Source organism: Rhea pennata, chromosome 5 (genome assembly GCF_028389875.1).
Source record: "Rhea pennata isolate bPtePen1 chromosome 5, bPtePen1.pri, whole genome shotgun sequence".
Classification (NCBI taxonomy): Eukaryota; Metazoa; Chordata; class Aves; order Rheiformes; family Rheidae; genus Rhea; species Rhea pennata.
In genome coordinates, this window is record NC_084667.1 from 35,044,955 (window position 1) to 35,057,950 (window position 12,996).

At 36.0% G+C, this 12,996-nt stretch overlaps 1 protein-coding gene across 4 annotated transcripts in view; it reads right to left on the reverse strand.

Moving 5' to 3' along the window:
- The window catches only part of TUB (TUB bipartite transcription factor), a 70,530-nt gene that overhangs the window by 21,269 nt on the left and 36,265 nt on the right, over window positions 1–12,996 (reverse strand). The window contains exon 4 of one of the 4 annotated variants that reach the window (XM_062576646.1): window positions 7,303–7,437. The exons of the other annotated variants lie outside the window; for them this stretch is intronic. Coding sequence (XP_062432630.1) covers window positions 7,303–7,437 — 135 coding nt within the window. The remainder of the gene's footprint in view (window positions 1–7,302; window positions 7,438–12,996) is intronic. 4 annotated transcript variants of the gene reach the window in all.

Sequence of the window (12,996 nt, forward strand, 5' to 3'; positions counted from 1 at the left end):
ATGGAGACTACAGATCCTCAAGTACATCCCTCCTCTTGGTCCTCCAGACCTTGAAGGGAAGGAGGTTCTGCAATAGCATAGCAGAGCATTCCACGCGCAGCACAGGGTATCCATTTGAGCCTCACTGCATTTTTACTTCAGCTTCTCAACCTTCAGAATGATTTTGTGGAAAAGAAATATAATTCCTAACTTCATTTGCAAGTTCAGAACCAAGGGTCTATTCAGGCTGAACACAAGGCTTGGATCGAAGTCTATTGACTATCTTGTCTAAACACAGAATTGACAACAGAAAAGATCAGAGCTGAGCTTCCTCTCAAAATTGGACGGAGATAAAATATTTCTAGGCACCTCAGCAGAGAAAATCTCAGGGTCATTACAATCCACTGAAACAACAACGTTACGGCAGAATAAGGAAATTAGAGAAGACAGACCAAAGTGGCAGTTTTGATTATTTCACTGCTGAAGAGATAATCAAGAATGAGCTAATTAGGGAAAGTAAAAAAGAAGGAGAAGAAAAGACACCAAGCTATGTTTAATTGGGGAAGAGGCAGCTGATTCATATGACTACTAGCTATACGTGAGCATTAGACTGAATGTGAATAAAGATACGCCTATCTGACAATAGTACACACATAGTGTTATTCTTGAATAAACTGGTTACAGATTAAAATATGACAAACTACCCAGCAACAAATTACAGGCATAAGCACAGTGAGTCAGCTCTCCAAAGCATTAGCTAAGTATTTGACTATGTAGTACATGAATCCCCAATAACTGGATCTTACAAGAAAAGAATCAAACTGTATTTATGTACATTATTTTCCACTCATCATGTATTTATTACGCAAACATTTTGCTGTGAAAAGATTTTTGAGCAAATGTTATTTCTTCTCGCTCCTTTCACATAGACTTGTATGTACAGGTAAGAACGATGAACAAATTATTTACAGAGAGATCTTTACAGTATCTAGGGTAACAAAAACCCATACATTTCTAAATTATTTTAAAATAACTGTTATAATAAATCAGTAATTTCTTCATAGGATACCTGCAAACTGGGAAACATTATAAAAAACTGTATAGTAAATCAAAGAATACTAAATGAGCTCAGTAACTGAATGGCAAATGAGATTACATTTAGGGAGAGGTACATGGCATAGAAAATAAATATTTCTATTCCTAGCTTACAAACAGGATAGAAAAAGTCCAGTTTTCATTTTATAAAGCATTTAGAGGACTTAGGAATTCAATCTACAAAAACAGACATATTATCCACAAATTAAGTTTAAGGAATATCCTGAAGCCCTTTGTGGAATCAGATTTGAAGAGCTGACCAAGATCAGACAAGGAGGTCTTTAGAAGAACAGAAATCTCAAGTCTATTTTTCTGACTCTAATTAAATATAAGGCTTCTACAAGAAGCCCATACAACCTCTATAAACATGCTGGCAGGAAATGGAACATTTTCCTCATTTTTTTTTTCTCCTTAAACATGCCTTCAAAGGCAAGATACCAGTTTAGATAAACCACTGGTCTGACACAGAAGTCATATCCAAGTCAATACCATTCAGAAGGCTGGTGCCAGCAGTGGGGCTACAATTGCAAACAGCCCATTAAGACCACAACTGAGCATCTCTTCCTCTAGTTTAAGGATGGCAGCACAACCTTTCAAAGGCTTGCTGCCCTACTCGGAAACCAAAGATAGGGAGTTTAGCCTCAGAATCTTGTTCTTATCAGAACAAACAGGATTTCCAACTGTTAAGGAACTTAGAGCAAATCCTGCTTCTGCATTTATTATTTGAAGTGATCTACATTTTATGTTAAAAAGACCAAACAAGTTGATATGTTTGAAATATGTATTTATCAATGAATTACACCATTGAGTACAAGGTTTACTTCTGGAACAGTGTTACAAGAAATCAGTATTGAGAAATGTTCTTGCTCAGAATTATTGCTTAGGAAGCACTAATAAAATAGTTATAATGAAATATGAAAATATATCTTTTAGAAATTTAGAACTCTACTGTTTTAAAAAAAATCACCATTGGATGAAACTCTTCTCAAAAAGAATTTATTAAATGAGTAGAAAATTAAAGAAAAGTGAAAACAAAGCATTTACTGGTATATTTTAGGACCAAATAACCTGAAGTATATTCTAGCTGACAATATTATCTAAGTCATTTCCCAGCATATGCCTGCTTTCAGAGTGGCTGTGTGTCCATCAATGTGGGTGCAAGCACATGCAAAATCACAAAGGGATTTTTTTTTTTTTTTTAATAGGGAAGGGGGACAATTAGAAATATTGGTAGAAAGGAACTTTGGAGGTGATTTAGTCCCAAACTTCCATTAGAATAGGGACTATTGCTAACGCCAGACTAGGTCACTAAGAGCAAGTACAGTTATAGAGAGATTTGTTTCAAAATAATCTCTGTGTTCACCTTGATGAAAACAAGAAAACCATAGCAGGGACTAAACTTTCATAAATCTGTATCTTGAGGGAAGCCAGAATGCCTTCTACACAATAAAGTTCATGTGTTGCCAAAGCATATCTTGGAAGTGTTGTCAGACTGCGGGGTTTCTTGGCTGAAACTCATTTGTTCCTCCTTCTGCCCTTTCTCTTTAATGTGCAGGGAAACCAAGATAAATCTACTCTGCATGAACTCTTCTTCTCCTGTCAGACAAGGAAGTGCTATGCTGAGAAATGATGCTTCTTGCCCAACAAATGGTGCTGCTTTCTTAGTCAGCCAGCATTAACGCAGTTGCTTGTTACATATAAAAAGGGGACAGGATGCACAAATCAAAACAGACAGACAGGCGTGAAAGAGAGAAAAGAGACATGAAAGAAGCAAAGCAAATCAAGAAATGAAATAGCCATCCTGGCAGAATAAGTGCTGTACGTCAGAGCAGTTCATTTTGCTTTCTGATTCTCATAAAGGCAGTAGGGAATGCCCAATATACTACATAAATTTAATGTAACACATAAAAGAAAAATCACAGGGAAGCTGCTTTTTATTTGAACACTTAAACTTCCAGATGCACATTTAAGTGTCAAAATCTTCATTTACATTGCCCATGACAGCAAATGAACCAGTGTAGTTAAAAGTAGGGTTCTCCTAGGACATATTTACATGCTGTATGTGCTGTATGTTCAGTTACAACAAATATGTTTTCACAGAATGATTCCTAAAATTTCCTATCAGATTTCACTTTGAATTAGCTCCTGGCTTTGTGTGGGGTTTTTTTTTTGTTTGTTTGTTTGTTTGTTTTTGTTTTTTAAAGAAAGGTTCTTTTTATCTTCCTGATTTGTTCCTGCCCAGTTCCTTGTACACAGTAAAAACAAAACAAAAATCTCCGCCACTTCACCAGATACTAATTTACTCACAAAACTATACTGTTAAAAAAAAAAAAAAAAAAAAAAACACTAATAATCACTAGTAAACACCTGTAATCTTTCAAGAATCTCAATTTTGAAAGAATAATTTAGGTATTTGATATTTAAAGATTACAGATGCTGTGGTTTTGTATTTATAATACTAAGCAAAGTGAAATTAGCTGTTGTAACTATGTTTATTTGTCTACACTATTTTTCTCTTCTGACTATCTAGCAATCGTGTGCACCAGGTTCAAAAATATCATCCTTATTTGCACCTTCCTACCATCATGAAAGTCACAAATCAAGCCAGAATTTGATCCACTATCTCCATTGGAAAGGCAAACATTTTACATATTTATTTGTTTCATTTTGTTTTTTTTTCCCAATACTCAGTACTATATCTAGAATAAACCGGGAGACCAAAGCTTTCAGAAATAACAGTCTAATCAGCTGAGCTACTACAAATGGTAAGCAATCTACTGCATTTGTTGTCTCCTTCCCAAAAGATATTTCTTTTTAACAATAGGCACAGTATGTACGTCATTAAGAGTGAAATCTTAGCAATAATCACAGATTTAGGAAGAGCTGCTAAGCACCATATTACCCACCACAGAATTACAAATGCACTGACCCCTAACTTGAGAGGAGCAATCAGCTCTACATAAGCAATTAGCCACATTCTTCTCTTGTCTTATGCCTCCATAACCTCATTAGACCCAGTATTTCCCTCACATTTATCTGATAATCGTTTCATCGTTCTTGGAGCCACTAAGAAAAGCATCACACATCTAAGGTTCTGCGCACTATCATTATACCACAGCTTCAAGAGCTATTCATGTGTAATTCAAAGATCTTGATCTCTGAATTAGTCCATTATTCATAAGATTGCGTCTAAATGTTCTTTTTTCTTAAAGCACAAAAGGCTCAGCTATGCTCAGAAAGGTAATATTCACTATAGTTAAATAGTGAAGGAAACCTTTAACATGCTGTTTTAGCACGTGAAGTGTATTATTCACCCTGCTCGTTTACAGGACATGCGAAGGTTACAGCATGAAACAAATCTAGGTTGCTTGAATGTTAACAAATGGAACCCCCCCCACACAAATAATCCACCAAAACAAGCAAAAAAACTTCTCTCCACCATCTAATGGCAATGGAAGAGACTTCAAAGATACAGTTAACTCTACAGTTCCTGAGCTTACAGGAAAAAGGAAAATTTCCTTCCCTAAGGCTAGAGGGCAGTGTCTGTACAGGCCATAAAATTCATTGCAGATTATAAGAATCTTAAACTTCTCACTCACCCCCGTGAAAGCTTCTAGGGCTACTATTTTGTCAAGGACTGGAAGCATGGACACAGCTGTCCTCAGCTGCTTCTGGTCACCACACTGATCCCTAAATTTTCAGACCCAGAGCTTCTTCATATTGCTTTCATATCACCTGACCAGCCTCCCAGATTTCTTTTGTCAAAGGTGCTGTGCAGACTCTTCTTATGATATGCACGAGGTGCAGAGGTCACCCTTTCTGAGCAGTTTTCCTTCATGCTTTTGCTTTTCCCCACTCTCATTGGCCTTATACCAGCTTTCCCCAGACTTTTAAGTGCTACAGAGTACATCATTCATCTAAACATGGTGCATGAACATGGATACTTCCTGCAGCCAGACAAATGTTGCTCATGTTTACTATGAGCTTGGTCATGCAAGAACCTGCGCACCTCTTAAGACTGACAGTAGCTCCTACTGTGTGTCAAAAAAAAATAGCACCTAATCAGCTGCTTCCATGGTGATCTACAGTGTTCAGGTGAGAAGTCAGACTGGAGGACTCTCTTCTCTTGCTCTTAGTTTTTAGCGGTTACCAACCTCAAAGAAAAGCAAAAAAAAAAAAAAAAAAAAAAAAAAAATCAAACATAGCTGTCAGATCTGACTGAATCAGATCAAATAGAAACAGCAGCTCCTAGAAGAGTGGTTAGTAGTGCAAAATAAGGGTAAGAATTTCATCAATACTGTATATATTAAACATGTTTAAAATAAATTTAAAAAACTGTCTGTACATTAGTTCTGAATTATTAGAATAGAACAAGTACAGATAGTTTGATAGCTCCCTTCCTTTCAGAATCCTGAAGTCTTTTTCAAGCATAAAGCAAGTCTCAACTTGGGTGAGACATCCCTACACTGTTGTTAGGGGGCAGACAACTAAATCAACTCCAAAGCTGAAAACAGAACCTATAACTTCCATGATTTTGATCTAATAACCAATATACTGTTCTTCCTCCAATAAAATCTGTTGTGTTACCAAAAAATCAGTCTAAGAGCTGAATCAGTCTCATCTTCTGCCAATAACAGATACACAAACAGCCAAGTGAGTTTGAAAAAAAAAATCAAACTTGTAATAGTGCTCTGCTCACCTAAAGTATGAAAAGATTATATACCCTTCCACAATTAACACCAAGAGCTAGATAGAAGTATGACACTAAAAACAAACACCTTTTCCCCTTACACAGAAAACATTTAATTTTCACCCACTTTCATTAGTTAGATCTGAACTTATTAGCAAACCCACTCAGCATTTTTATAAAATTGTCTTCTAAAGAATCATGCTTATTCATGCTTATAGAAGTAACTGAAAAATTGATATAAGTTTCACTAACAGGTTCTGCAACCCCTTCATTCCCAAGAAACACAAATTAGCTGTGTTCGCAGTGGATTCATCAGTAAAATCCCTCTGGAATTTCAAAGTCACACTTAATTTTTTTGTTTCATCCAGTAATAAAATATTTTGCAGCTTTGCTAAGCATGCAAGACTGAAATCCAGTTACAAATCCCACACAACCACTCCAGGTTTACAACACTATCAAAGATAAACGAGATACAATTCCATGGATGAGATTAGACATGAATGAACTGTTAAATACTAGTGTGCAGAAAAATGAGATTAGCTGGATCAGAGGTGCTACTTGTACACTCTGAACATACTTTTAACTGAAAGGATTTTGGTTGCTTGAAATTTGATCCTAATCGTCAATATAATCTCCAGGAAAAGAGGAACTCATACATGTTTTCAAAGATTTCCTTAGTGCAATTGATGAATGATGCCCCTACCCTATAGAATCAGATGTAAGCAACTGATGGGCAATGCTGAAGGCTGAAGAAGATGATGCACAGCATAGTGGGAGAAGTAAGAATTGCTACAGAAGCAGAAGCTTCTATAGTTGACAAATTAAATTCCACCATATATTGTAGTATCAGGATGTAGTTCAGGTAGTAAAACTAATAATGGCAATGTCATTTTGACCTACTCTATTGTCATTATAAATATTTTATTTTCTTTTGTTGACTCAATCTTACTCAAGTCATGGTGGAAAGCTTTTTATACAAATACCTCACACATACTGATCATGTAGGGTACATTAACCCTAAAGTAACATCTCAAAGAATATCACTGAGGATCATATCTTGGTTTTGTTGAAGTTATTATCAAAACTTCCAATTAATCTCTAATTTGTGCTGAGTTTAAACCTCAGTAACAGTTTGCACATAAATGACTGTAATTCAAGGTTGTTCCTCCAAATTACATTATACACAGACAGCCTAAAAACCACATTGGTGTAAGACAGCTCTCATTTCCTTAGCACTCATGAAACACAGATGTTGTTAGATGAGTAGTTTTTTCCTCCTCTGGAATATAAGCAAACATGTTGCTTTGGAAAAAATTTGGTTTACAAACTTCAGCCCTCCTTCACTCCCAGGTTGTACGTGCTGAGACCATACCCAAGTCACCAACATTTTCCAGACTCATAAAAATATTAATAAATCAATTTTAGGCAATTTTCAACTAGCAGAAATCCACTGGTATCCAAAGAAATAATAAAAAAACAGAAAACAAAAGTACTTTGCAGTCAATTCAACATTTTACATTCAGCAGCACACAGCTAACCTTTTTGTTTCCCTTTTTTCTCCTTTCTGGCGTTGCCAGTTTGACAGCTTGCAGCTGCTGCCTTGGTTTTTTTAGTTGATTTCGGAGCTTGGATATCCACTACCACCTTTACATCTTCCTGTTCGGCCTCCTGCACTGCTTGAGAGGTTCAGGATACCCCACCAAAAAAAGGAAAAACAGAGAGAGAGAGACGAGAGAGAACGAGTTGAGAACTCTGTGAAGGCACAAAGGAGTAAGCAGACATAGCAGAGAGTAGAGTTTGATCGGTATTTCAGACAATTCATGCAGAAAAGAGATTCAAATAAGCCAGAAATAGCAAAGCTACAGTCAAAAACTGCAAGTGTTAGGTTAGATGGGATGCATCTCCTAACTTTTCTTCTCCTTTCAATAGTATATCATCTTCTTTCTTTCAGGCCAAAAATAACATCAGAGTATTAATGTGTTGCTGAGCTAGTGTAAGCAGCACATTTCCTCACAGTAAAACTGTCAGACTGACCACCAAGAGTCACAGCACGAAGAAAGAATGACTTAATTTAGACTTTGTAGTACATATGCTTACAGCTATATTCAGACTCCATAATCAAAGAACCATCAGAAATTTTATTTTCAAAACACATATCTTACACTTGTATATACCATTCTGTGATTAGTAGAACTGCCATACATTTATGGCGAAACTATAGCCCAGGCTGGAATTACAAACTGCTCTCACTTTGTAATATCTGCAAAATTAATTAATTCCTTTGAAATCTCAGCATCAGATACGTGGCATGAACTGTGAATGTCAGGATAATTCAAGCAATAGTAGTTGTTTTCAAAATAAAAAGAGGTTTTATCACTTTCTAAAGCATGACACACTTTGAGGTCAGTATTTGAAATCTATGAAAGCAACATACATAACAACTCATTCTTCCAGCCACGGCAAGCCTTGAAGTGAAATAAAAATGAGTTTACAAAGGCATAAAAGCAATTATCTTTGTGAAATGCAAAGAGAAATCATTCAACTTCCCAACCCCAGGCAGAATCACCTAGAGGTGGCACTGAGAGATTTTTGGCACCAGCTGTGCAGTCTCTATTAATTGCTAAGCCTCCGGCTTCACACAGTGACAGGGATTTATCTCAGAGGAATATGATCCTGGCACTTGGGACCTCCCACCATACCTTCTTCTTTTACCAGAAACTAAAGTGTTTCCTTAAAAAAAAAAAAAAAAAAAAAAAAAAAAAATCTACAAAGGAACCTTCTTGGAAAGATTGGAAAGAACTGGTTGCACATAAGATCACTTTAAAAAAAATCCCTGTTCACCAAATCCTTCACCTACACGGACAGCAATAAGAACACCAATGTGATTCTCAGAGGAATAAGAACAAATGGATTTAGCTAAGTCTCTATGAACTGTAGCTTACAAACCCACACCTATCCTCCCCGGCACAGCAATCGATTATAAATAGCATTACATTCACAACACATTAAGCATCTAAGGAACTCATTAAACACATACTCATTTTTTTCATCACAGAGAGAGGGAGAGCTCAACTTTTATAGAGAACATGCATGAAATTCGGAGAGGCATGTGTGAAAAGAGGCCCAAAGATGCAGCTTATCATAGCCCAACTCCTCATTCCTCTTTCTGTCTTCATCAAACACTAGTCACAAGATGCAGTCCCTTTGCTGAGCGTCACAGAGCACTGTGGATAATGAGTAAGACATAACCAGAGTAGTGAATGCACAGAACCTCAGGGAAATTGGCACATAAATGGTATCATGGCAGCCTTTGGCCAAGCATGGCACCAGAGTCCCTGCTTCACTGCCTTTAAATAGGTGTATCTGCAAGCCCAACAGTCTGTCCTATATTTGTAGCTCAGTCTCTCTTTAATAATTAGGGTAGGCTCCTTTCATTGTTCCAAAGACGATAATTTGGTTTATAACAGAAATTCAGTACTTTTCACATGACCTACATTCAATAATTAGTTAGTTCTCTAAAGTCTTTTAAATATGGCCATGCTCATTCATTCAGAGGAAACATCACACTTAGCCTAAAATAATGATTAATAGAGAAAAGATGAAACATTTTGACATCGTTAATTGAAAAACGAAAGACTTATCTTCACTATCTTCTAAGACTTTGATCTAATAAGTAAAAACCTGAAGTTTTATGAATTAGTTTTGTCCCATAACTTTATCAAGTGATATCTGATTGTAAGTACAGAAGTGGGACTTCCACAGGAGAGAGAAGGAGTATTTCCATTATTTCAATCTGTAACGTGAAGATAAGATTTCAGTCCAGTGGCCATTTTGAACATAGTCCATCACTGCTGTATATAGGAGGCAGGGCTTTCAGACATAAGTAACGGAGGTTGCAAAGTAAGACCTAAACCATAAATACGTAAAATCTAAAGCTGGGCTTATGAAATGAGTTAACACAGAATGTCCTGTTTCTAAAAGACACTTTTCTGAGCCATAACATTTCATAACTATATCTAAAATATACCCAAATCTAACCCAAAAATACTATCTCCTACACAAAACCCCAAAATTTTATTCTTAGCTATTAATTATTCAGGCAACAGCAGATCTTGGCTAAGGCTCTCCCACTTCTTAATGCTTTCTTTGGAGTGTAGGTGTAAAAGAAATTGTACAGTTTTACTACGGGCTGTACAAACTCAGGTCAGGAAAGCATGAAATTCCAGAAGACAGCTCTGCATTTGCAGTTAAACACACAGGTACATCAGTACTGTTCTGACCTTGCCCATAAGTGCCAACGTTGCTGAATGCCTCCTGTGTTAACACTGCCCATTGCAGTGTGGTAGAAAGTGAAATTTATGCAGTTCAGGATTTCCTGTCAGACAGGCCCAATACATTTGGCCCTTTCTGACATCATACATCCTCTGCAAAATTCTTGCAGAGGATGGACAAAGGTCTATTTTCCAAAATCTGTGGACCTCCAAAAGACAGCTCTGTGGACCTACCTTGCTAGGTGGGTTCAAAAGATATAGCTACGGTGCAAAACAGAAAATTCTGTATTCTCTTTCCAATCCTCTGCTTTTTCTCACCCTGGATAATTGCAAGAAAAGAACTACCATTCTTAATAAGCTCCATATTCACTCTGCAGCTGGTCATTACAGTGTGCAGCTTTAAACTTACCTATCCAACACAGCTTCTAGTCAGTCTTTGTGGAGATGAAGGAATAACTTAGCAATTTGCAGAAGTGATGGCCATGCCCCGCTATGTAGCTGGGGAATCACATATCCTTCTCTCTGTCCTTTATAACATCTTTGGATCACTAAGCAAATGCAAGAGTGTCTGTTTTTAGGTCTAGAGTCTAACAACACCACAGATCTCTGTGCAATCTCGTGTAAGAATTTCCCATCTCAGCAGGATAGGAACCTTGAGGCAAATTCTAACCTGCATTTTCCACAAGGTTCCTTATATAGTACCACAGAACAATGCACAGTTCCCCACAAGAAAGCTTGAATGAGGAAAATGAGTTAAACTGGCCTCCCCAGATAATATTCACAGATACAACAATATGATTGCATCCTTAGTCGAACAGAAGTTTAAAACAACAATAGTACTAGGATAGAACAAATAAATGCATATACCAAAACAACACTATACTAGGATAGAAAAAAATAAATGCATATACCTTAAATGCAGCTACAGGAATGGATTTTAAAGACCAAGTGCACATTCATTTCAATGCAAAAAAGGTTTAGGTAACTTAGAAAATCCCAGTTGATAGTTACCTTGTCCATTAGGAGTCTTCTTTCAAAAACCAGCCCAATGTTCCAAATACCCTGTCCAAATTCTTCACATCTTCACTTAAAAAAACCTCTTTTCTGTTAGAAATACTTTTTTGTACTAGAATTTGCACTTAGGCAAGACAAAAATGCAAGCAGGATTTGTCATGACAGAACAGAATTCCAAACAGCAAATATTGCTGGACTGTCAAGCTTGATGTCTCATTCTCTCTTGGTCTCTTAAATCAGAAGAAATAGTTTTGAGATAATTGGCAAACTTTCAAATAATACAATGACATGATTTCAATTTTAGTGTTATTCATACATGTTCATTAAATCAAGTACTGACCATTAACCTCCATATTGAAATATATAACAATTATTTCTGAAGAAACAGAAAAGAGCACAAATCACTACATTAATTCATAATTTGAACTGAAAAGAAAAGAACAACAAACAAGTAGTATATTAACACAGTACAAAGTGGTTGAAAGAAGACTTTTGAAAGCAGAACAAGATAGAGCTCTGGCTTTCCCAATGTTCTAACTGCTAAAAGCAGGGAAAAGAAGTCTCCCTCATGAACAATGCATGTGTTGTACAGTACTGCATCTTACAGGATAGAGCTACAATTCACAATCAAAGAAAAGCGTGCAAGTTGTAAGAAAGTGAATAATCTGTGATGCAGACAGTGCAAAATTGAAAAAAAATTGAAGGATAATTATCTGAACATATTCAAGTGAATAAAAAGGATGTTTTTCCATCTGTCCTTCAAGAGCACAAGTTCACACAGAAAATTTATTTCAAAGTAGCATGCAGAGAAAATGCAGATTTTTTTTCACTTGCATACCCATATTTCTTGATAAGAGTGCTTGCACACTCTTGTGATCTTAGAGGAAGAAATAAGAAAATATCTATCAATCATAACTTACCAATCCCTATCACATAAAAAAAGTCAAGTGCTAAAAGAAAAAAAATATTCTTGATTAGTACATTATATGAAAAATGAAAAGGGAAAAAAATCACACAAAAGTAATTTTTAAAAATGAATACATTAAAAAATTGTGCCGTCTGCCTGAAAAATACCTCAAGTAGAAAGAGGCTAAACCAGATGGATAAATTATGTGTTGTAAATCACTGGCTCAATTGTATAAAGCAAATACTCACTCTACTTATCAATGTCCTCTCGCAGTAAAACTGAAAGCCAGAATGACTATGAAACAAAGAAAGCTAAACTAGGGGCATCGGAGGAAATCAGTGCAATCATGATGACAGCATTTTCCTAGTGTTGTTTGAGAAGCTATTGTGTTTCACAATGAAAACAGCTTGCAATTTTTTTTCCCCAACATTTTAGCATTAGTGAATATTACTGTTTATTTGGGCTGTCATGTATTATTTTATCTGATCAACTTTGTATTATGAGCTAGACCAGCCTTTTTGCAATCATCTAAAAGACACTGGATTCCCTTGGAAATATTCTTAGTAAAGTGAAGATGGGAAAATACTGTATTTATGACGAAATATTTTTATTAGTTTTGTACAGAAGACCTAAAAAAGGACATATTGATGATAAAAACTAGTTAAATACAAAGGTCTAAATTAGGATAAGGGTTGTGGTATGTTAGATACAACTTAATCACATATGGAGACTTGATTTTTACTTCAAAATGCTTATTATCAAAAACATTATTCCTGCAACTAGCAATTTACAATCAGATTCCAGATCCCCTAAAAAAATCATATAAAGAGTAAACTCACTATGGCTGAATACAGTTCATGTATTCAACACTGATGTGCTGACCAGGCTGATTTTACAAAGGTGAAAATATTCACAAATGAAACAATGTGAGTAGGTTGCAAAAAAACAAACAACTACATGCAATAATTTGGAGCTGCTTAAGGACACTATCAAAACTCATAGTTACAAGGGGATTTCCTTAGAAGGTACAAAGGAATGAA